The sequence below is a fragment of the Typopeltis vanoorti genome, chromosome 7 (assembly GCF_054136105.1).
Source record: "Typopeltis vanoorti isolate ZY-2024b chromosome 7, IOZ_Tvanoo_1.0, whole genome shotgun sequence".
Classification (NCBI taxonomy): domain Eukaryota; kingdom Metazoa; phylum Arthropoda; class Arachnida; order Uropygi; family Thelyphonidae; genus Typopeltis; species Typopeltis vanoorti.
The window spans coordinates 143,465,859-143,491,894 of NC_143555.1; the positions used below are offsets into that span (position 1 = coordinate 143,465,859).

Sequence of the window (26,036 nt, forward strand, 5' to 3'; positions counted from 1 at the left end):
CATTTGTGTATAGCCTTAATAATCTACCTGTATGTTCTTTTGTATACTCTTTTCTGCAGTCTGCATGACATAGTTGGGCAACTTGCAGATCTCTATTCTTCTCTAGTGCCTTATACATGTAGACATCTTTGCACATGTCTAATGTGGGTCCGAACTGGACAAACACAAAGTCAAAATCATTCTATCCATGTCAACATTTTCATGACAAAGCCCATTCCTGCCATTAACACAGTTATATAACATTGTCATCCTTATGCTCACACTCTCGCCATTCCTCCCTTTATAATTTAATTTCCCTGACTTTTTGTGTTACGTCTCATACCAGTTATTAGTTTTTCTAGACTCCTGATATCAAATGCATTCAGGTATAGGCCATCCCTCTTATACAAATCCCGTCTTCCCTCACACTCGCTCCACACATCCAAAAACTCACATCCATTCCTTCTGCACAGCCTACACATCTAATCGTTTGCCTTCATAGCCCTTCTTCTTAATTCATTTTTATCATATCAAGGCAAAACACTGACGATTTTCACTTTCTCACTCTTCACTCTCGCCTCTTCAAATAACCCTTTCGTGTCCTCTCTTATACTGAACTTATTGCTAATTTATTCATTAGTACCTACTACAATTACGATCTGGTTTTACTTTTCTTTTCTGTTTTTGAATTGCTTTCTTTATATTCTTAATGTTCGCTCCAGTAAAACTCAAAGTTATAACTCGTCCATCAATAGCATGTTTTTTTATAGAGTCACTATACCAAATAAAATCTTTCTTTTTACAAACAACATCACTTACCTGATTTATGTTACTTCCTGACTTACCTGTTTCCATGCTTTGTTGTTTCTTATTTTGCTTCTTAATTTTCTTTTTCTCCCTATGCTCATTTAAACACCTCTCAACTTTTTGTAATTCCCACATTGCCTCTGATGATCTGCTTTAATTTTGCTATTTTGGAAGTTAATTCATTATTTTATGTCTGCCATAAAATAAGGAATCTTCTTACATATATATGGTGAGCTAGTGGATTAATTTTTCAGGTGTGAAAAATGATGTAATTGCCATTTCTGCCAGTTAAATGCATGTCAAGGAGTTCTCTTATCACCATTTTACTTAAAACTATTAGATTTAAATATTAGAACAGTTCTTTCTGCAAAAGATTTGTTCTAGTATTTCAATATTTATGGCTTAAAATATGTAATTTAAAAAACAAAATTGACTTATAATATAAAAAACAAAAAAGTGTGCAAATAAAGACCCAGAAATATATAAGAAAAATGCATTTCAATGATTCTTTCCTAATTTATAATTTTAACAAAGCTATCCTTTTCCAGTTTCCTATTACTAAGGAATTTCAGATTTATTACTTGACAAATCTTTTGCAGAAAAATAACTGCTTTAATATTTAAATCTAATAGTTTTAAGTAAAATGGTGCTACAAGCACTCCTTGACACACAGAGAACTAGCGTTTACATAATTTTTCACTCCTCACAATTTCTGACTAGCCACTGTGTTGTGAAAACTTGTATTATTTGGCTTTAAAAATAATTTAGAAATTTTATAAAAGTAAGCTTGAAAAAAAAAATATTGGTAGGTTATTAAATAGTTAATAACCTACCAATTACTACAATATTTTTATGCTGCTATACAGTCTAAAACCTTTTTTCTAAATCTAGATGGTTGGCTATCTGTCTAGAATTTATAGGTTACTCTACAGTTTTCTTTTCTGCATTATTTGCTGTACTAGCAAAAGATGTTCTTAGTCCTGGTACTGCTGGTCTGTCTATCAGCTATGCTCTTACAGTAAGTTTTGAATTTTTATTGATTTATATATATATATATATATATATATATATATATATATATATATAATTATTTAAATTGCATAAATAAAATTTCTTGCTTTGTGATGTTTGGAAGAAATTAATTTGTAATTTATAGTGAAATCATTCTTATGATCTTGCCAAAGTAATATTTTGTGCAGTTTTTCTTGTCATACAAGATCAAAAATATTTAATAGATTCAGTACCACATACATCTTAGGTTATAGATCATTCAAACAACTATTTCATATTGCTGCTGAAAATGTTCACACAAGTCAATAATGCACTCAACTCTCACTATCCCAACCAAAGTCCCACAGTTACCTGTATGCTAAAGGGATATATATAGCCAACTGTTTGCTCTTAGTAGACTATTAGTTTGGGTTCCTGCAAGTTTGCTACATGGAGAAATTAACTGTACTATTTTTAGCTTTAGTCACAACAACTGTTTAATGTTATATAGTTTCTATTCAACCAAACTTGCATCCATCATTTTTCACTTCTTTTCAAACTTATGAAAATTGGAGGAACAGGATAAACAATCAATACAATCACATTTTTACTATACCTTGAACAGCTCATTGCATGCCTCCTCTTATCTATTGCCAAAAAAATTGCAGAAAGCTTTTCTTCCATGTTCTTCAAAGGACTACATCCTCAAGCTGTTTGAGAAAAACATAAACAGCGACCAGGCTGTTTAATATGAGTCTAAGAAAAGGAAAGATTCTGCAGGAATGGAAGGAATGTATGGTAATTCCATTGCACAAGGGTAGTGCAAAGACCAATGTATCAAACTATTGATAAATTAGTATCTCAGGAGTGGTGGTGAAGATTTTGGAAAAATTGGTTAGGGCTTGCATTCAGAAATGGGCTGACAGTGAATCTCTACTTTGCAATGAACAACATGGGTTTACTAAGGGAAGGTCATGTCTTTGCAACTTGCTCACATTCTATAACAATGTTACCATTGAACTAGACAAGGAGAATGGATACACCATGATACTTTTGGATTTTGCTAAGACTCTTGACAGAATACAGCATGGTACACTGTTGCATAAATTGGAGAAAATGGGTTTGGGTTATACAATATTAGCATGAATAAGAGGATGGCTGACTGACAGATATCAAAAAGTGGTATATGGGAGATCTGATTCTGCAAGGTTTAAGGTAACAGTTTTAGGTTTAAGGTTTAAGTGGTGTACCACAAGGATCAATGCTTGGTCTACTGTCATTCAATCTGTACATTAATGATATTGGGAAGGATTTGATGAGCAACATACAGCTATTTGCTGGCGATGCAAAGATAGGTAGGATAATCAGAAATGCTGCTGATATGCAGCACTTGCAGAATGATTTGAATAGCTGGAATTGTGGGTAAGAGAAAATGGGTGTCAGTTCAATGTCAGTAAATGTAAATCATTCACTTCAGCATGATTAGATATCTAATGTCGTATTATATTGGTGGAGTTAGGCTAGAAAAAACTGTTGATGCTAGGGATCCTGGAGTGTTAATAGATAGGAAGTTGAAGTTTAGGGAACATGTGGCAAAGATTGCAAATATAACTCAAAAGATAATTGCAGTGCTGAAGCGAATATTCACATGTAAAGATAAGGATGTTATTTTGCCTATTTACAAGAACTTGATAAGACCTCACTTGGACTATTGTGTGCAGGTCTGGTCTCCTGGTTTCCCGTTGTGATTTTGATATATTGGAGAGAGTACAAAGGAGAGTGTTAAAAATGATATCAGGATTGTGGAATGCTGATTATGAAGACAGATTGAGAATTTGTAGACTGCAGACACTAGAAAACAGGAGAAAGAGGGGTGATATGATCGAGACTTACAAACTTCTGAAAGGGTTATCATCATCATCATTAGTGTTCTGTCTCTTGGCAGGTCCAATGGTATAACTCAGTAGATTCTCTTCCTTCAATTTCCTCTGTCTCTTGCTTCCTCCTTCATTTCCTGATGTCCTCTTGTTCCCATTATATCATCAAGCATCATTAGTCGTCTTCTTCCTCTTGGTCGCTTTCCTTCAATTTTCCCTTCTATCATTCTTTTCAGTAGGCTGTCTCCTCTTAATACATGTCCTATCCAGTTATGCTTTCTTCTTCTTATGGTCTTTAGTAACTTCCTTTCTTCTTCAACTCTTTGTAATACTTCTTCATTGGTGATTTTTTCAGTCCACTTTATTTTCTCCATTCTTCTCCATAACCACATTTCAAATGCCTCCAACATTTTAGCTTCTTTCTTCCCAATTGTCCATGTTTCTGACCCATATAAGGTCATACTTCAAATATAGCACTCAATAAGCCTTTTCTTTAGATTTTTATTCATTTTATTAATAAACAAATTTTTCTTGCCATAAAAGGCATATTTTCCTTTTAATTCTTTTTTTTTTATTTCCATGTCACATTTTCCATTTTCTTATTATACTACCAAGGTATTTGTATTGTCTCACTTGCTCTATACTTTCTCCATTCATCATCAACTTGATACTTCCTGGTTTCCTGGAGACTCTCATCACTTTTGTTTTCTTTATGTTAATTTTCATACCATATTTCTTGCATATATTTTCAAATTTTTGCATTAGGTGCTGTAGTTCATCTTCGGTATTAGCTAATATCGCTTGATCATCTGCAAATCTAATATTTTGTATTGTTCTTCCTCCAATAGTGATTCCTCTTTTCTCTTCATCAAATGTTTCTTTTATCATTTCTTCTGCAAATATATTGAAGAGCGTCGGTGACAGGCAGCATCCCTGTCTTACACCTCTGCCAATCACACATTTTTTAGTTTTTCCTACTTTTGTCTTTATTATAACCATCTGGTTTATATATAATTCAGCTATTAACCTCCGGTCTCTCCAATCTAAACCTATTTTGCATAATATTTCCATCAGATTTTCCCATTTCACCATGTCAAATGCTTTTTTCAAGGTCGATGAAACATATATAAACTTCTTTATTTACTTCTATATTCCTTTCGCATATGGACCTCATTACTCCAATTGCATCTCTGGTTTCTCTGGCTTTTCTAAATCCAAATTGATCATCCCCCCAGAAAATACTCCACTCTATTATACAATCGTTAATTTAATATTCTTAGCAGTACTTTGGAGGCATGCGAGAGTATGCTTATAGTTCTGTATTCACTGCACTTAGCACGATTGCTTTTCTTTTCAATTGGTGTAAGAATACTCTCTGTGAAATCTTTAGGCCATACTCCTGTTTTGAAAGGGTTATGCAGGATCTCAATTGATGGAATTTTTCAATTTATGGAGGGTGGGGAAAAGACAAGAGGGCATCCTTGGGAGCTGAGAATAAAGGCTGCCAAGAAGGGTGTGAGGGCTAGATTTTTCTCTCAGTGGGTGGTGCATGATTGGAATGGATGTTGTGAGTGCAAGCAGTGTGAATGAATTCAAGAATAAATATGATAGCTGGTGTGTGTGGTATGCGACCTCCCTCGATGAGTCTCTGACTCTCTGGAGGTCTCTCTTAATAATAATAATAAACACAAATAATAAATACAGATTGCTTACATAAAAATCACCTTTTTTGTGTAAACAATATATTTATCATCCAGAGACAAATTTTCAGTGTTGATTGGAAAGATCAGGTAAATAGAACAAGGATATCTAACCGAAAAATTAGAAAGGCAGATAGAAAATTATGACTTGTAGTAAAGCAGATGGTCTAATTATAACTAAAGTCCTAATGACAGGTCGATTTTCTGAAAATGGAGCTGTTCCCATGTAACCACCCTGTAGGGTCAATACATTAAATCTTTAAATTACAATTTAAATTAACTTTAGAAAGAATATTGACCAAAAAATACATACCTGAATATTCTTAAGGGAAAGATGATCACTGCATTTGTAGAATCTTGAAATTTAGCAACACATGGTTAATTTATTTATTTAGTGCTGAATTTGATATCCTGTCTTAGTCGAATCTTAAATCTTAGTCAAATAGAACATTTAAGAATGGCATTATCAAGAGGATGTTTATTACTATTACTATTATTACTATTATTACGGGCAACTCCAGGGTGTCATTAGACTCATCAAGGGAGGCCCCAAATAATATTCATCACAACTATTTGACATTCATACAGTATCTATCATACCTCGCCTTAAACTCATTCACTGTCACAGCATCCACCACAGACTCAGGGAGCGCATTCCACTCATTCACTACTCTAAAAGTAAAGAACCCAGCTCTAACACCTTTACTAACCACACTTTTGCCCAGTTTCCATGGATGTCCCCTAGTCCTCCCACAACCAGCCCTGTTCTCAAAAATATCTTCTGAATTAATTTTATAGAAACCCTTCAGTAATTTGAATGTCTCAATCATATCTCCCCTCCTCCGCCTATCAACCAATTTTTGCAACCCACAAATCCTCAACCTGTTCTCATACGGTTCATTCCACAGACCTGCTATCATCTTGGTCACTCGCCTATGAATCCTCTCCACCTCCTCCCCATCAAGAAGAAACCTAGGTGACCAAATCTGAGCACAGTAGTCTAGATGGGGTCTTATCAAGGCTCGATACAGAGGAACAATAACCTGCTTGTCTCTGCTTGTCAATGTATTCTTCAGCAACCAAGTGATTTGATGAGCTGATTTGGCCACTTTTGCAATGTGTCCCCTAAATTTCAATTCCTTATCTACCAACACTCCTAAATCTCGTGCCTCATCAATTTCCTGGAGCACGGTTCCACCAATGCAGTAAACTGCCACCAATCTTTTCACCCCAAAATGCATAACCTTACATTTTGCCACATTAAACTGACATCCATTCTCCTTAGCCCAGACCTCCAATCTATCCAAATCATCCTGCAAAATTTTGACGTCATCTGCATTCACTATTGCCCTACCCAACTTCGCATCATCCGCAAACAAATGAACTGTTCCTCTCAGATCCTTTCCTATATCATTTATGAACAAATTAAACAGCAGTGGTCCAAGAACAGATCCTTGTGACACACCACTAGTCACAGGCCGTCTTGTGGACTCTTCTCCTGAGTAAACCACTCTCTGATATCTCTCCGTCAACCACCCTCCTATCCATCTCACCAACCCTATGTCCATCCCCATATGCCCCAATTTACTGATTAGAATTCCATGTGGTATCCTGTCAAAGGCCTTGGCAAGGTCCAGTAGAATCACCGTAAACCCATTACCCTTATCCAGTTCAGCCGTCACTGTGTTATAATACGTGAGCAAGTTACTGAGGCATGATCTACCCTTCACAAAACCATGCTGTCCCCGATACAGTATCCCATTTTCTTCTATCCAATCTTGTATTTTCCTCTTGACTATTTTCTCTAAGACCTTGATAATGATTCCTGTTATGCTGATTGGCCGGTAATTTTCAACAGCAGCCTTGGAACCACCTTTGTGCAGTGGAACTATTTTCCCCTCTTTCCACTCCCTTGGGACTGACCCAGTCCTGAGGCTCAAATTACTGACAATTCTTTGGCCGCTTCACGTACGACACGAGCTGGTATACCATCCAATCCCACAGATGTATTGACATTGAGGTTCTGTAATAGACTAGTTACCTCTACTTCATTCATCACAATTCCAGTATAAGCTGTTGGTTCTTCCATTCCTGCAAAGTCACCACCTGGATGATATACTCTTGCAAAGTGCTCGCTCAGTAATTCCACAATATCGACTGATTCGGTTACCTCCCTATCCTCAGCATTTTTTAAGATCATTCTACCATGAGCATTTTTCCTTTTACTTGCAACATATTGAAAAAACTGTTTGGGATTCTCTTTAGCCTGCGTGGCCAATTTCCTTTCGTAATCTGCTTTTGCTTTTCTTACCACCCTTGTTACCATCCTGGCCTGAGCTTTATACTGTTCCTGCGCCTGATGGTCACCCTTCTCCTTAAATTTCCTCCACAATTGTTTCTTTTTTTTGCAGCTCAAGCTTAATAGTGTTATTCATCCATTTAACCCCTAATTGATTTATTATTCGGACTCTTGGTATACAGTCAACCATTGCCTCCTGCAAACAGTTCTTAACCACCTCCCATGCACTATCAACATCCAGCCCTTGCAGTTTTACATGACATGGCATTGAGCCAAGCACACACCTAAGCTTGTCATACTTACCAGCCCAGTAATTCCACATGTACCCTGTCTTAATTGTAAATTCGACTCCTTTAGCCACCTCCCAAGTCATGACTTTATGGTCACTCTCACCAATTGGTGGCAACATGGTCATGTTCATTACAGCCACATTCTCGGTTGCAATTACTAGGTCCAGCACTCTCTGCCCCCCTGGTATTTTCCAATACATGTTGCCGTAGATAGTTGTCCCTTAATAACCGCATAAAATCCGATTCCTTCCTCCCATGTGCCCTCTCCTCTTTCCAGTCAATGTTACCATAATTGAAATCACCCATAATAATTACCCTCCTTCCACTCATTTCTTCTATTTGCTTATGCATACTATCCCCACCATCCACTCCATCACCCGTCTATAGCAGCACCCAATTGTATATTTTGTTCTGCTGGATTGTATCTCACACCAAACAGCCTCAAATGTGCTTTTTTTCCCCATCATGCAGTTCAACTTCTATACTCCTTGGCTGAAGATCATCAGCTATCATCAATAACACTCCTCCCCCCTTTTTATTCACCCTGTCACTCCTGAACACGCTATACCCGTCGCATTCAATCCCACTATCAAAGTGCTTCATATAGAAATTGGTGAGGGTGGGGAGGAGGGGGGGGGCATGGGAGTACCTTCTGTTTAAGTAAAGTGTCCTTCCAAGAGAAGTAACCAGTATGGATGACAAAACTAAAGAGATCAGGGTGGTGACATCAAAGCTCACCATAATATCATTATTGCTTAAAACTAAATTTTGGATGAAAGATTTGAAATGCATGGAATATTTTATATAAAATGAGGAGTGGCTGATAAGTGGAATTAAAGATTAAACGTACTGTTTCCTAATTTAAAGGAAGAAGAGTCAGTATCATCTACTGTGATACCATTGTTCAATGGTATCACATTGGGCAATGAAATTTATCTCCTACCTAAAGACAATTACAAACATTTAGCATGCAACATACAAGATCTTTGTTAAAAGATGTTGTTGCCAATTTTAGGCACTTCAAATTAAGAGTTTATGGCTTATGACTTTTGCTGTTGTGAGCACAGGATACTGCACATGTTGAGTCTGAGACTGGAAAGTTGTACACAAAATGTACTTCATGTGCATATGGACTGGCAAAAATTAGAGAGAATATTGATGATCACTCAGGTGTAGCTGAACATACCAGAATCAAATGGAAAAAACTACCATGCTTCATTAGAGCAAATGCAAACTCGAAAGACTTTTAAATATAGATGGTGGTCCTCTCTTAGGACTTTAGGCTTCTAGAACATCTTCCACTTGGGTGTTATTGCAGTTTTTATATTGTATCTATATGGCGTAGCTAGAGCTTTTGCCGCCCAGGACAGTCCCTGAGTTTGCTGTCCCCTCTCAATACACACCAAAAATATTACAAAAAGTCAAAATGATGTAGGGAAAGAAATTAAAACACTATGTTTATTTTAGTCGTAAATATAGTTGTTGAAAACTAATTATTAATTAAGTAATAAAATTACTAAGTTAATATAAATAGAAGAATCATCGAAAAATAAAATTGTGTCTCGCATGAAAAGTGCCGCCCGGGGCGGACATCCCCTAGCTACGCCACTGTATCTATGACAGACAGAATATTGGAACTGTTAAACCTGCATTTATTTATTTATTTCATTGTGCTGTTTTCATTCCATTAAACCTAATTATGAATTTTATGCTGACTTTCATGTTAGTAGAATATTGGAAAAATTTATACATCAGCAGGGAAGGACTTGTGGCCTCAAAGTGCTCTTTGTCAGGTTATATTTGGACTTCTGGCAAAGTGAGCGACTGCAGGATTATTTGCTGGCTGTTTAGGAAACCTCTTGAAGTGTTATTAACAGGTTGTCTCGTGTTCTGGCAGCTGGCTCGTGAAAAGCACTTTAGTGTGTGGTATTGGCTCCATAGTTGAATAATTACAATGTAGAGAGCTTATCCAGTAAGGCCACCACCACATGGCATGTAAGAAAAAAAAAAAGGGGGGGGGGCAAAAAACAGAGACTTTATTTAAGAAAGAGCGGGGGGGGCTAAACATGGAAGTAGCCACTTCATGCCTCCAATAAGTAAGGCAGGTGTTTTGCCAGAGGATGCAAGTCGGCTATCATTTGGGTTTGCAAATTTACTGACTTTTTCATTACTGGTAATTACATTTTCAAAATGGATATATTGAAAGAAAATCAATAAATGTAAGAAACAAAAAATGTATTGAAATGTAAGAATACTTTTTATATTTTTTAAATATAAAAATACAATGTAAAAGTAGCAGTTGCAAAAATCATTTAAGCTGCTCTAACAAAGATCTTGTATGTTGCATGCTTAGACTCACAGCACTGTGAGTCAGTGTGTTAATTTTGACATTGTACATTAAAGACAAAATTATATTGAGTGAATGTGATTCAATGTTCTGATTGACTGAAGAGTAGCAGTGGGCATTGTCAACTGTTTACATATTGCATCAGAGAGTGAAAAGTTAGTCAAGAATTGAAATATTTAATGTGATTTGATAAAAGAAGATATTAAAAAAAGGATTTTTTTTGTAACCATGAATAAAAATTCATCATGGTATTATTTTATGCAAATGGTAGTGTCAAAATATTCTGCAGATCAACAAAAAACAATAATATACTCCAAAAACATGTAAATAAATTGATAATGAATAGTACTACTGAATTAAATTAAGCATGAAATATTTGAAGTAATAAAGCAAGCAGTTGCCTGCTAACATAAGCAGGCAACTGCTTGTTATTTGATTACACAGTCACAAGACTCATTAAGGTCTAAGCAGTTTATTCAAACAAAGAAGGAACTATATTTTACAAAATTAGTCAACAAGAAAATTATTACAATGTGCATTAAAAATGTTTTTTAATTTTTTTTATATTGATTCCATACATGAGATAAAAGAACTTATTGAGCACATCATTTTTTTATGAGTTGCAGGTTGTAGTTTGGGAATACAACATGGGGAAGGCTGTTCCAGAGGACAGAGGTGGATAAAATAAAAAAGAAAGTGGGGAAGCAGGTGCAGTGTGTATGTGTTTGCATTGCACTGAAAAGAGATGCTGGTCCTACAGAAGCTCTTGCTCTGTAGGACTGCATTTTGATGGCAGTGAGGGTGACCAGACTGTTCTCACTCCATTGAAGGATGTTATGGAGATCACCGTTTAAGGCATGGCTGAAATGATCTAAAGACTTCAGACATCTGAGCATGGCTTGGTTTGTCAAATGAGCAGGATGAATGCCAAGTACTATCATTAGCAAAGCAGTGAATAGGATCAAATGGTGATTGAGAGGAGTTCATTTATGTACAGGAGAAAAAAGTAGTTGATAGAACAGAGCCATAAGGCATTCCTGCATTGGTGACAAGCTTCAAAGAGAGGGGAGCCATTTATTTACCACAAAATGCAATGAACAGTCAGAAAACAAAACAAAAAAAAGCTAGGCATCCACTTACAGAGGGTGGCAATTTGCTCAGCAGGCCTTCATACTAGACGTAATCAAAAGCTCTGGAAATGTCAAGAGTGACAACACATTTCCATAGCATATGTCCAGTGGTGAATAATGTAGGCTGAGTAGTCAGCCATGGACCTTGAATGGCATGATCCATATGGGCAGTCGCTTGATTAACTGTGAGCCTCTAGGTAGTGGAGAAGTTGACTGACTATTTGGTAGTTTGATAGCAAACTTTTATTATCGTTTTTGGGATAGATTAGATAAATGTTGCTTCCGTACATTGGGATAAGGAGCAGCTGAGTATAGAAGATTATAGAGACAGCTCTGGAGCACAATGTTTGAGTGCAATTGAGAGATGAAATTGGAACCAGAAGGCTTTTTATTGTCCAAGTTATTTAGTGCTCTTTTGGTGTCTTTTTTTTTTTTTTTTTTGCTGCAAAACCCCTGGGAGGCATAGGGTGCTTAGATTCTGCTATGGTAGGATGTGATTTGCCTTGGTCATCTACTCAGGAATTGAAAGAAAGCAGTGTTGCCAGGAGGTCAGCTTTGTCTTTAGATGCTGTAATAGTGGTGCCATCTGGATGAGAGAGAGGGGTGGAAGTTCAGGTGAGCAGAAGTTGTATCCAATAACTTTAGCAAGGTATCAAAAAGCACAGCTTCAAGGGGAAAGTTTTCTGCTATTGGCCTTTATGAAGTCAGATTGAGATTTGCTGATGACTGTTTTGCATTTATTGCATGCTTCAGCATAGGCCGCATATGAAGGTGGGGTTTATGATGTAAGCCACCTATACTAAGCTGAGTTTTTTCTTCAACTGCTTTGTTATACTTGTTGAACCAGGTTCTTGGAAAATGGATGAGAATTTTGGGTAGAACAGGAAATAAAGGCCTTGCCAGTGAAGATAATGTGTGTGACTTGCTCAGAGCAGGTGTTCAAGCCAGACTGTGGAAGGGAAAATAGAAATTCTGGAGATCATTCCACTTCCTCCAGCCATTCTCAACTGTGGGAGTTGTTGGAGAAAGGGCAGTCTTTGAGAGGAGAGAGGTGACCTATATAGTGTATCTGGATGAAGTAATTAAAAAGAGATCAGGAATATTGAGAGTTTGAGTAGGTAGATGTACAATTGGTGTTATGTCGTTGCTTATAGCAAAGACTTTCACATCTCATTCAGCTTGGTAAGTGATGTTGGAAAAGTGGAGTAATCTAGAATTATGGATGTTAAAGTTACTTAAGAAGATGACCTCACTATTTGGGTGGCTGCATTGCAGATGGTCAAGCTTCATGGAAGGAAAGTGAAGAGGTCAGAGTGGACTTTTCAGAGTTCAGAGACTGGTAGATGAACCAGAAGAATGTTACTAAATGGAGCAAAGAAACCTTGAGTCATAGGAGGTAAAAAGCAGTGGATTCTAAATTAGCCATTCTCTGGAAAGCAATATCAGATCTCACAAAGACACAAGTGCCACCTTTAAAAATTTTACTGGCAATTTTTAAACACTTTTTGCACCTACTGGTAAACCAGTCTACTGGTATTGCAAACTCTGCCTACTACCTATGTGTGTGTGTGGGGGGGGGGGGGGGGGGGGGGGGGTTCTGATAAACACCTAGAACAAAAATGGTATTAAAGCAACTGATATAACCACAAGAAAGAACATATCTTAAAACCCTTTATCAACCCCCCCCCTGGGTATGTATCTGCAACTATGGATAAGGCATAACTTGATGCTAGATCCTTTCTTAGAATTGGCTGTATATGAGCTTGCTTCTATGCTGATGATAATGTGGTATAAAAATGATAAAGGACAAACATTATGAGATACTATCAGAACCAGAAGTCATTTTGATATCGTGTATCCAGATTGTTCAGACTCTTTTGACTTTCTGTAATGGTCACAGGAGGCATGATGCAATGTTCCAGCCTAAAGTTGGAAGTGATTTGTTAATTTATGCAAAAGCTGGATGAGTAGAACAGTGCCAGGAGGTTTTAAGTGATATTGCAATACTGCCATCTGGGTGTGGGTGTGTGTGTGTGAGAGAGAGAGAGAGAGAGGGATGGGAGCAGAAATAGGCAGAAATTTCATCCAACATTCTTTCCAAGGAACTAGAAAGCTTGACAACCATTTTTCACACAGCAGAGTTTTCTGCATCTAGCCCTTTCAAAGTCAGCTTTAGCTATGTTAATGATCATTTTGCAAATATTGTGGCTTCAGTGTATGAGGTATACAAAGCCAGAGTTTTCTCTCAAGCCACTTTTTACATGCTGTTTTTTAATTAGATCATCCTGGCACATCTCTTGGAAAACCATGACTTGGATGCTGGGTTGGTATTTTGAACATTGTGAACATGAGGAGATTGGACTCATTCCAATGTGGATAATTTCTCTAACATGGTTATACTAAATATCAGGATCTGGAGAATGGAAACAGTAAGCTGACCATGAAAAAGAGCAGTAAAAGTCTCTCAGCTCTTCCCTTAGAGTTTTGGTAGTGTGCTAAAGGTTATGAGCTTGTGAATGGCTGAGAGCCGAGGTCATCTCGAGTGTACCTGGAAGAAGACCTGGCTAAGAAAAGATCAGAGCATTAGATGAGTGGAGAGAATTTTCTGGTGTTCTAGTTGCTAGATAAACAATTGCTTATAGCAAATAGCTCAGCATCTCATCCAGCTTGGTCAGTAGAATTGGAACAAGGGATCCACAACTCCAGCTGGCTCCCTTTTTCCAGTTCTACTAATCAAGCTTGATGACTTCACTGTTAGGGTAGTTGGATTGAAGGAAATTAATCTTCAAGGATAAGAATTCAAAGAGTTTAGAATTATTTTCAGAATTAGGGCAGCACTAGAGATGGCAAATGAATGATATTAATGGGAAGAGATCAGAGAACAGAAAGGAAGAGATCAGACATCCTTTGCAAGGAATTACAGTGTATCCAAAAGCACAAGTACTGCCTTTATGTTGGAAGAAATTGTACGGAGGATAAGATGTACTGTGTTACGGTAGTAATTTGTGGTTTGGTCAAAAACGAGAAATTAAGTTGGTGTTTATGCCAGAAATGTTGGTGTAGTGAATGCAGATTTTTGTGCAAGTTTTTTTGAGATTTTTAAATTTTTTGAAGGAAGTTTGTTTTTTATTTTAACCACAGTTATACTATACCTGTTTGAGTTTTGTCATGTTTTTGTTTAAGAGATGGAGAGAAAAAGATCAAGAGAACATGAAGTGGGAGAAGATAGCCTTAGATAGATTATCCATACAGAGAACATCCAGTATCACTGTCATGACATACCTCACCTGAATACCATGTAATGGTATTCAGGTGAGGTATGCCTAGAATACCATGGTATTCATTGTATTCTAGGCATGATTTGGCAGTATAGACTGCAGCAGGATTATGTGTCACCTTATTGAAAGCCATCTAAACACATCATTATTAGGGTTGGCTCCATGTGTTATGGAGCCAACCCTAATTATAAATAATAATAATAAGCTAATGCCTTTTTATTCCCTTATAGTGAGTAGGCAAGGTCATTTAATTATAAATTAAATTCTATTAATTCTTTAATTTTGCTTTAATTCTAATTTCATCTGTTACTAACAAGAAACATGAGATGTCCTTTGATTATTAGGCTCTTTTACCCAGATCATACTGATATTTGTAAATAATTTAGATAACAATAATTATTCACTTTCATTTTTTATGAAGTACAATAACCTAAATTTGATGTTCTTTTGATTATAGATAACAGGAACATTGAATATGCTTGTAAGAGCATATGCAGATGTGGAAACCAATATTGTATCTGTAGAAAGATGTATAGAATATACTACCACACCTACAGAAGTAATATGAATTTTTAATTTTGTGTTTATTAAAAAAAATTTGAAATCTTAATATTAACATTGTATCAGTAGTCTTGAAAAACTAATAACTGGTATGTGACCTAACACAGAGAGGCAGGGAAACTAAATTATAATGTGAAGAATGGCGAAAATATGTGCATAAGAGCAACAATGTTATGTAACTGTGTTAATGATGGGAATGGACCTCATCATGGAAATGATTACGAGAGAATGATTTCAACTTTGTCTTCTTTCAGTTTGAACCCACCAAATGTGTTCAAAGATGTCTGCATATATAAGGCACTAGAGAAGAACAGAAATCTGCAAGTTGTCCAACTGTGTCACACAGACTACAGACAAGAGTATACAAAAGAACATGCAGGTAACTTATTATGTCTGTACACGAATGCTAGGAGTATCAGACACAGAGATAGTTTGTTGCCTTGATCAATATGTTAGGACTTCAGATTATAAGCATTATTCAGACCTGTCTCTCACAATCAGGCATACTAACTGGTAATGAGTGTAAAGGGTATGGTATTTTTAGGAAGGATAGACAGAATAGGAGAGGGTGTGTGCTGCTAATGATATTGGATGACTTGAATCCAGTTGCTCTTGAAACCAGTGATTGTAATACTAGTAAAAGCTTTTCATGTGGCAGTGAGTTTGAAGCCATCTGGTGTGAGGTGGGATCTAACAAGATCAAATACACAGTGGGGTGTTGTTACAGACCTGGCGGATCGGTTGCTAGTGATGAAAAAATGCATCACCAAATAAAGACGATGAGTACAAAAAGAGTAATCATAATGGTAGGGGGAGACTTTAATTACCAAAAATTGATTGGGTAGCAGTAAAATCTCATGAGAAGAATGAAACTGAATTTATGGAGCTGTTGCAAGACAACTTTCTCAAGCAGCATGTGACAGAAGGAACTCCTGGTCAAAGAGTGTTGGAGTTGATTATAATGTAAGAAGGTGTTTTAGTTAAAGATCTATCTATTCTGTCTCCGATTGATGACAGTGACTGTGGAATACACATTTTGGCAGTGGCCAATTTCATGACTGTTTCATTCAGAAAAGGTTACCTGTTTAACTACAATATAGGAAATTATGACCAAATAAGGATTATACTGAGTTCAGCGGAATAGTATCAGTTGCTGGATTCAAAGAATATCGCCAGCGCATGGCATTTAAAAAATACATAAATGATGCAAATCAGAATATGTCCTGAGAGTTTGAAAAATAAATAGGGTAGGAGCCAAATGGGTGTGTAATCTTGTCAGGCATGAGATTCGTAAGAAACGGATGATGTGGAAGGAATACCATGTGCCTAAGGATGATGTCTGTTCTGAAAAATAAGCAATAGACCAGAAGAGTCACAACTATTGTACAGAAAGCTAAGTCTGAGTATGAAAAAAAAACTGGCTCTGCAAGCTGAAGATAACTCCCAAGTATTTTATCGATATGCTACAAGTAAAAGAAAGAATGAATTTGAAAGAATAACTACTAAATACAGATGGTGTGAGAGTGACAGATGCAGAAGAGGTTGTACAACTGATGAGTGCCCATTCTGGTAAAAGCTAGCAACCTTGTGTATGCGACATTGAGCTCACTGCTACCTCTTCACTGGATGAAGAAACTCAGGTGTATGAGGAGGAGATATTAGAGATGTTGCACAAAATGAACAAGAATTCAGCAAAATTCAGTGACTAATGGGATATCAGCACAGTTGCTAAAAGTGTGTTCAGCTGAATTGCCTATTCCTTTGACCAGGCTATATAAGTTGAGCTGCAGAACAGGGAAGATTCCACAGGAGTGAAAAGAATGTACGGTAATCCCTTCCTTCATGCTTATATGATGATCAGAATACATCGTGAAAATTATGGAAACAACTACTGTTAGAGTAAAACTTTAGTTTAATATAAGCCAAAATAAACACTTGACATTTTGGCATTCACATTAAGGTCATCGTCTGGAGTATACACATATATACAAAGAAACAAGCTGCATTACAATCTACATGGTATGCTAAAGTTACTGACCAACTGTTACAACTATTGGCCTGACCTCTGACTTAAAAAAAAAAAAAAAAGTACTTACTACATCAAAGCTAAAGTATACATATAAATTACAACAAACTAGTATGGATAGTGGCCAATAAAAACTGAAAAATTGCTTAGAGTCCAAAAGTTAGAGTTTGCTGGAAAACTAAGTGGGCTCAATGTGTGCCATCCAAATTCTTGGGATTTTTATGCCACCGTTATTGTTAAGATTAGGGTGGTTAATCAAAATTTCACAGGCTTCTTTAAATGACAAGGCATTATTATCAAATACTGAAAAAGGACTGCAATATCTGTTGAACAGGTTATTGGAATCCTGTATCAATTATGGAATGAAAATTAACATCAGAAAAACAAAGGTAATGAAAATAGCAAGAAAAGGGGCAAATATGGATACCAGAATAAATGGGGAAAATTGAATCAAGTAAAGACATTTAAATATCCAGGAAGCAAGAATAGCAATGGGAAGAGATGCCTTTAATGAAAAATGGAATTTATTCAGAAGTAAAATGAATAGAAACCTAAAGAAAAGACTAATAAAATGTTATGTGTGGAGTGTTGCCCTCTATGCAGCTGAAACTTGGACATTGAAGAAAGAAGAAATTAAGATTTTGGAAAGCTTTGAGATGTGGATTTGGAGAAGGATGGAAAAAATCAAATGGACAGATAAAATAACTAATGAAGAAGTCTTAAAAAGAGTAGAAGAAAAAAAGAAGTCTGTTAAGGAGGGGAAACTGGATTGGACATATTCAGAGAGGAAATGGAATCATCAGAGATGCCATCGAAGGAAAAATAAACGGAAAACGACCCAGAGGAAGAGTAAGGAAAACAATGCTAGATGATATACTGAATGGAGACAGGTACACAACTTTGAAAGAGAAGGCTCAGAACAGGAGAGAGTGGAAGGAAAGTTTCTGCTACTAAAAGAAGAACCTGCTCAATTGCAGAATACTCAAGAAGAAGAAAGAACAAGTACTTTTCCAATCAATTTGGTGTAGAGTGTTAAGAGTGATCTGACAGGCCTGCTTCACCAAAATTGCTAAATTTAATGTGTCATTTAGCAATGTGTTCTTTTATGGATAGGGATTGTACATCCAGTTTCCCCAATATAAGGTAAGTTACAGGTGCAATACATGCAATAAACTCCAGGGTGTGCCATTGGAGGGGGGGGGGGATCCTTAGAGGAGTTGAATATGTTTTTTTAATTTTTAAAGGTGGTTAAAAAGTGGCATTAACATTATAATGGTGTAGGATTCTATTAATTTTTTCTGATAACCCTTAATGTATGGGATAGCTATGATTTTACTGTAATCTATATTATTTTTTATGAGATTTATGAAGAACTTTATTAATAGTATTTTTGCTATAGACACCTTTATAAATGTCTTGCTAATAATTTTTAATTCTTGTTTAAGAGCTTGTTCATTAGAGCAGTGAGGTGTTAATGACTCCAAATTTTTAAACAAGAATTAAAAATTATTAGCAATACATTTATAAAGCATGGCTATAGCAAAAATACTATTAATAAAATTCTTTAAAACTTCATCAAAAAATAATATAGATTACTGTAAAACCATTGCTATCCCATACATTAAAGGGTTATCAGAAAAAATTAATAGAATCCTACACCATTATAATCTTAATGCCACTTTTAAACCACCTTTAAAAATTAAAAAAACATATTTAACTCCTCTAAGGATACTCTTCTCCCATTGGCACACCCTGGAGGAGTTTATTGTAACTTACCTTATATTGAGGAAACTGGATGTACAATCCCTATCTGTAAAAAAGAATACAACTGACACATTAAATTTAGCAATTTTGGTGAAGCCGGCCTCGCAGATCACACTCTTAACACCCTACACCAAATTGATTGGAAAAATACTTGTTCTTTACATCATACAAAAACTTAGTGTGAACGGAAATTTAAAGAAACCTGTGAAATTTTGATTAACCACCCTAGTCTTAACAATAATGGTGGCATAAAAATCCCAAGAATTTGGACAGCACACATTCAACCCACTTAGTTTTCCAGGAAACCCTAACTTTAGGACTCTAAGTATTTTTCAGCTTTTATTGGACTTATACAGCTTTTATTTAGATAACTTAGCTACGCTGCGCGTACAAACTGCAGCAATAAACCTAGAAAAATGGCTCAGGAAATGGAGAATAGCTGTGAATGCAAACAAGAGTACTGCCATTCTCTTCACAAGGTGGAAGGCATCCCACTATGGAGAAGTCAAACTTTTCAACACAGCTATCCCATGGAAATCTAGCACCAAATATTCAGGTATTCAACTAGATAACCGTCTCATATCGATTATGCCTGCAGCAAGTCAAACTCCGCAATTATGCAACTTTACTCTCTTCTCAACCGAAGAAGCTATGTCAGCACTGAAAACAAACTACGAATCTATAATGCAATCATTAGACCCACATTGACTTATGGATCACTGACTTGGGGTCACACCTCCCCTGGCAACATCAAAAAAAGCTACAGGTCATCCAGAACAAATGTCTCCATATGATATTCAATGCTCCGTGGTTTGTCAGGAATACTCTCCTCCACCGAGACGCTAACATTCCTGATATTCACGTTTCTCCGTGATACTGCCATTACATATTTCACTAAAGCATCTAATCATCCCAATCAACTCATTCCAGAGTCATCTAACTATGATGAAAACGATAGGTGGAAGCACAAGCGTCCAAAAGTGGCTCTGCTCATCGGTACAGACTCTCCCACACTGCCCTAAAATGGGTGAGCCAGGTGCTCGATAAATTCTCATTAATTTAAGCCATTTTTCATAGAGATGAGGGGATTATAATTCAAGGGATTGGGGTCCATCCAGCCACAAAGGTTATAACATAACCAAACCATCACTGATGCTGGGTGTTAACCTCTCTGAATCCTAGACTATGGAACCTAGGATTCCAAAATCTTCTCATCTGTGAAGAGGATAAATCTGTGTATGTTGTTTGCATACTGCCAGAAAAGTGCCTTTGATTTTATCACTCTCTGCTGCATAAGTTATGGTATTAGGAAGTATCCAGTAGAACGATGATAGGCTCATCCTCGGGTCATCAGTTAGTACATGTGACATCATTCTTTGTGAAACATTCATCTCTTGTTATATTACTTTCTGTATTCTTGCAAAATTATGGCAGAAGGGTGCTTTCACAGCCCTCACAAGCTGTTGCATTTTGATGCAGCATGATCAACCTGTTCTTTGGTGGTCAGATATGTCTTCTGTATCATTATAATGATTAATTGTCCAATACACAAACATCATACTGATCCTGAGTGTTTTTAGAATGTTGAAAATAACAGGTGGCTGCATTACAACCTTGCAAAGTGCTATTACAGCTACAGGGTTCTCATAATCTCCCCACTGCCTAAGAATCGGGAAATAGTCACCGGCTGGCACAGTCGTTTAAAATTAAATAAATTTGCTGGAACTAACTCCTGATACAAGTAAGAGATAACAAGCTAGATAGTGAGATAATAAATAATAATAAAAAGAGAAATGCAAGACGTAACACAGTATTTATGGCATCACTTTGTGTGTGTGTGTGTGTGTGTGTGTGTGTGTGTGTGTGTGTGTGTGTGTGTGTGTGTGTGTGCATACATATATATAAATATAAATGTTGGAGATTATAGCTATATTTTATCAAGAATTATATACAAATAAGAAGAAAGGATACTGTAAACTATAATGAATGAAAGTTCACTTGAAATGGGCCAGCTATTTGTGATATAAAAGGCCTTATTTTGTCAGAGACAAAATAAGGCCTTTCTTTCAAAAACTAGCAATGTGTACAAAAATGATTAGAACTGGGACATCAATTTTCTACATGTACTTCCATGGTCACTGCTCCGCTAAACTGGCAACTATCATGCTTCTGCTTTCTACTGGGCCTGTTAAAAAAGAGTAGAAGAAGAAAATGTTAATAATTTCTTCTTCTTTCTCAATTTTCACCTGCACAAGCACTCATTGCACTAATATGCTATGGGGTCTACCTCTTTAATAAAAGATGAATACCTGATCAAGTGAGATGTCACAGTCACAGCAGTTATATAAATGAGTGATGGTGCATCTTAAATTTACAGTAAAGTCCTGAGCTCTTGAAAGTATTAGCTCAGAAATTTACTGTGGTACTTTGTCACTTGTGCTTTGTTCTTTGACAACATGCCACTTACTTAGTGGACATATGCAAGCTAAAAAGTTAAGAGATATAAAAACTTGTTATACTAAAGATTATTGGTGCTATCACACAAGACATTTTATTTTATAGGTTTCTCTATAGCCAACAGACACTGAATGTAAGAGTATTATGTGTGTTTTATTTATTTATTTATTTTTTAATGTAGGCTCCTTGGCGTATTGAAGAAACGAAACCAAGGGATTCTTGGCCTGATAATGGAAATATTGAATTCAAGAAGTACTCAACCAGATACAGAGCAGGCTTAGAACTTGTCCTTAAGGAAATCACTTGCAGTGTTGAACCCAAACAAAGGGTATTTTATACTTTTATGTAATTTTGAATTAAACTACCTTTTCAGTAATATTTACCGTGAAAATGTTTCATTGGTGTCATATATATATATATATATAATCATTATGATAATGTATACAGCATAAAGTAGTTATGTGTGAATCGCATCCATTACAGACTATAAACTTATAGCATTAGTAAACACATGGGATGGGGCTATATAATCCAAAGTTCATGCTCTAGGGATCAAACATGGAAATGTTTCAAGTTCAAGCCTACAGAAGTGGGAGTTGTGGTGGTCTCAAATCAGGCAGTGGAATTTATCACTTCAAGATATTAAACATCCGTCCTCAATGGGATTCAAGCACAGCATATTGATAAGACAACAAAAATAATACACTCAGCCAAACAGGCTAGCAGCTTATATATACATCCTCATCATCAATTTCCTGATTAAGGGATGTTAAGACTACTATAACAGCACTACATCATTAAGGTTACATTATTATTAATCTTCTATCAACAATTTTCCTCCAAATTAATCTCTTGTCAGCACTCCAATATTGTAATATCTAACATTACATTACATTCTTCTAAGGACTTCTAACTGATTCATTCCACCTTGATCTTCATCTTCCTCTGGATGTCTTTTTCTGCCACCTTGGCTTCAAACACCCATTTTGCTAACCTTTCCTCTCCCATTCTGTTTAAGTTGCCATACCACCTTATACTAGTTCTGCTCACACATTCTTGAATCCTAACAATGTCCAGTTCTTCCTAATATCTTCGTTTTTAATATGATTCTTCCATCTGTTCACTTCTCTAATTTTTCGTAGAACCTCATATCTGTGGTCTCGTCTTTGATCAAGTGCTTTATTTCCAACCCAACTCTCAGATTCATAACTTAAAACTGGTTCAACACTGTCTTATATACTGCTAATTTAGCATTTTCTGTCTTATTCCATATAAATTTATGCAACTGGTTCACCACCATACCAGCTTTGCTTATTCTGTTGTTCTATTTCCAGATTTAATTTGTCATCTTCACTAAAAAATTGTATCTAAATATCTGAAATATTGTATTACTTTTATAGGTTGTTCTCCATATAATGGAGATAATTTCTTTGAAAGATTGCTAAGTAGAATGAGCATTGTCAGCAAAGTGGTAGAAAACACCTAACAGGAATGCAGTCAAGAATACATATCCATACTTGAAGTAGAAAAAGCCATCAAAACATTGAAATGTCGAAAGCCAGCTGGAGCAGATGCAATTCAACCAAAAATGTTTAGATATGGAGTTTTACAGTGAATGCACTGCATATGGTCAGAGTGTCGAATTTTGATGATTGGAGTAGAGCTCTCATAGTACCCATCTGTAAAAATGAAAATAAAACTCAATGTGAGAATTGCAGAGGAATTTCCTGACTGAATGTATCTGGTAAGATTTATGAAAGAATACTTGAGAAACAGCTAAGAAAATTGTGGAAGAGCAAGCTGGATTTAGACCAAATAGAGGTTCTCAGGATCAGATTTTAACTTAAAGACAAATAGTTGAGAAATAATGGGAATAATAACAGGGATTTATATTTAAATATCGTAGACCTGGAAAAGGCATGTGACAAGGTGCCAAGAGAAAAGCTGTTCAAAACACTACAGTTTTTATATATATATATATATATATATATAGGTAACCCTCATATAACACCGATGTTAGATTCTGCAGAAATGCCGCGTTATACAAAACGTGTTATGCAAGTCTCAGATCACATAGAAAAAGTAGGGTTATGTTCTGAAATCGTTTTTTTTTAAATTATATAAACAACAATGACATATCCAACAAAAATATATTTTTATTTAATTCAGGTAATTCATGTAAGTTAAGAAAACATATAAACTATGAAACAAATACATAGTCTAAAAGTATAAAAATTACAAATTGTACTTAAACTTCATTGCACATAATGCATAAATGTTTTAGGCAAAATAAAATAGTGCATATTTTAATCTTTCATAGCATGAGGATTTGAGAATTGGTTAATAAACACTGGTTTTGTCATGTAATCACCTGATGCATTACTGCAAAACAGTAGAGTAATTCTATCTTTGGAAACTTTGAATCCAGGAGCTGATCTTTCATTTTTCGAAATATAGGTGCGTTTTTGCCCTTTTTTCCATATAACCTGTATTCATCCGCATTGAACACCTGGTCTGCATTATAAATGTTTATAAACTTTAAGAGTTTTTTGTTTAATAAGATTTTCATCAATAGAAATTTTATTTTGAAGTGCAATCTTCTATCGAAATCATTAGAGATTTTTCCATTAGAATATCACGTACACAAGCAACGCACTTTGCACTTATCATTGACCCAGCAATAAGCACTTTCTCAGATTTTATGTTCATTTTGTTTGATTGTTCGAATTGTTGATTCATTTAAATTCAAAGTCCCTGCAGAAACTCTTGGTTTTTCTCCATTTTTCAACCAATCCAAGATTTTGAATATTTTTCTTCGAGAGAAATTAATTTTGTTTCAATGTTGGTTTTTCCCTTTCGTTGCAGTTTGTGGCCATTACTATAAAAATAATTTTTTACACAAGAAAGCAAGCATTACATATTGTATGTAACTCACCAGAAAATAAAGTGCTCAGCTTGAGATGAACACACTTATGATTTTTAATGCACTTTCCTGGCAGAAACGAGGACAATTTTCAACAATAAACGTTTTATATTGTAAACAATTGAGGTACATGAATGCTAAAGGGTATTTCCCCTAATATAAATTCGCTACTTATAATTACATGCGGGATACAGACACAAATTTAACGAAGATAAAATTTGATTTTTAAGTCGCACGGTGAAAAACATATGAAAAGATAAAGGGTTACTACAATTTGTAGACTGTATTGTATAGGTAGCGCGTTCAACAAGGGTTACTACAATTTTAGACCATGTTGTATAAGTACCACGTTATACGAGGGTTACCTATATATATATAGATATATATATATATAAATAAAATGAAATATATAAAAATAAAAATATGTATAAAAATAAAATAATATATATATATATATATATATATATATATATATTTTTTTTTTTTTTAATGTTGGGCCTTGTATACGAAAGTTTGGCTGATCAACCTATAGTACGTTAGTGCCATATATGGGTGTTATATGGTATAAATAAGACATTATATCAAACTGTACACAGACTATATTTGAGACTTGAGGAAGGTGGTTTCATGTTAAATCAGTTGTGAGACAAGGATTTCACATTATCTCAATTATATTCACATTATTCATCATCTATATGGATCACGTTATAAAGGAAAGCAGTAGTGAGTCTCATAACAAAATTGGAGATGTGAATCTCAGCTGTTTACTTTATTCAGAGATGTTATACTTCTAAGTCCAGTACAGGTCTGCAGGAGTCCCTGACTAAATCGAATAACTGCTGTATTAAATGTGAAAATCAGCAATAAAAAGACAAAGAGAATGAAAATATCAGCTGCATCCTGAATGGAAAGCTCTAGTAAAATATTTCAGCACAATCACCTTTTTAGTGAAAATGGCAAATTAAATATGGGAATAGACACAATTAGTAAGCTGGTATGGTAGGAAGTCAGCTTAATAAATTTATATGGAATAAGAGAGAAATAAGTCAAAACAGTAAACTAGCTATAGGCAAGACTGTGTTAAAACCAGTTTTAACTAATGGATCTGAGATGGGTTAGAAATAATACACTTCATCAAATACTGGAGACCCTCTTACTCAGAGTTCTGAGAAAGATTAGGGTAGTGAACAGATAAAATCAATTGTAACATATTAAAAATTAGAATATTGGGAAAGAACTTGATGATGTTTTTAGCATTCAGGAATCTGTTATCAGAGCAAATCTCAGGTGGTAGAATGGGAAAGTAAAGGTTAGCAAAATACAAGTATTCTTGCTAGGATGACAGGAAAAAGAACCAGAGGAAGACAAAGATCTAGCTGGACTGGTGCCTTAAATGGTTGAAATATAAGATCTAATAATATATTGTAGTCTTGACAGATAAGATTATTATAAGGCCTTGATATGCCCACATCTGGGTTACTGTGCTCAAGTCTGGTCCCCCGAGTTTCTTGGGGATAAGGAAGCAGTGGAGAGGATTCAGAGGCATGACCAGATGGTGAGCGGTCTGTGGAATGTTCCCTATGAGGATTTGTTGAGGGCTGCATGGAT

The 26,036-nt window shown here is 35.7% G+C and overlaps 1 protein-coding gene across 1 annotated transcript in view; it reads left to right on the top strand.

The window, feature by feature from the left end:
- The window catches only part of LOC150105146 (multidrug resistance-associated protein 1-like), a 475,014-nt gene that overhangs the window by 412,336 nt on the left and 36,642 nt on the right, over positions 1 to 26,036 (top strand). Inside the window, exons 23-25 of the mRNA XM_090396181.1 lie at positions 1,678 to 1,804; positions 15,155 to 15,256; positions 21,687 to 21,833. Coding sequence (XP_090252307.1) covers positions 1,678 to 1,804; positions 15,155 to 15,256; positions 21,687 to 21,833 — 376 coding nt within the window. The remainder of the gene's footprint in view (positions 1 to 1,677; positions 1,805 to 15,154; positions 15,257 to 21,686; positions 21,834 to 26,036) is intronic.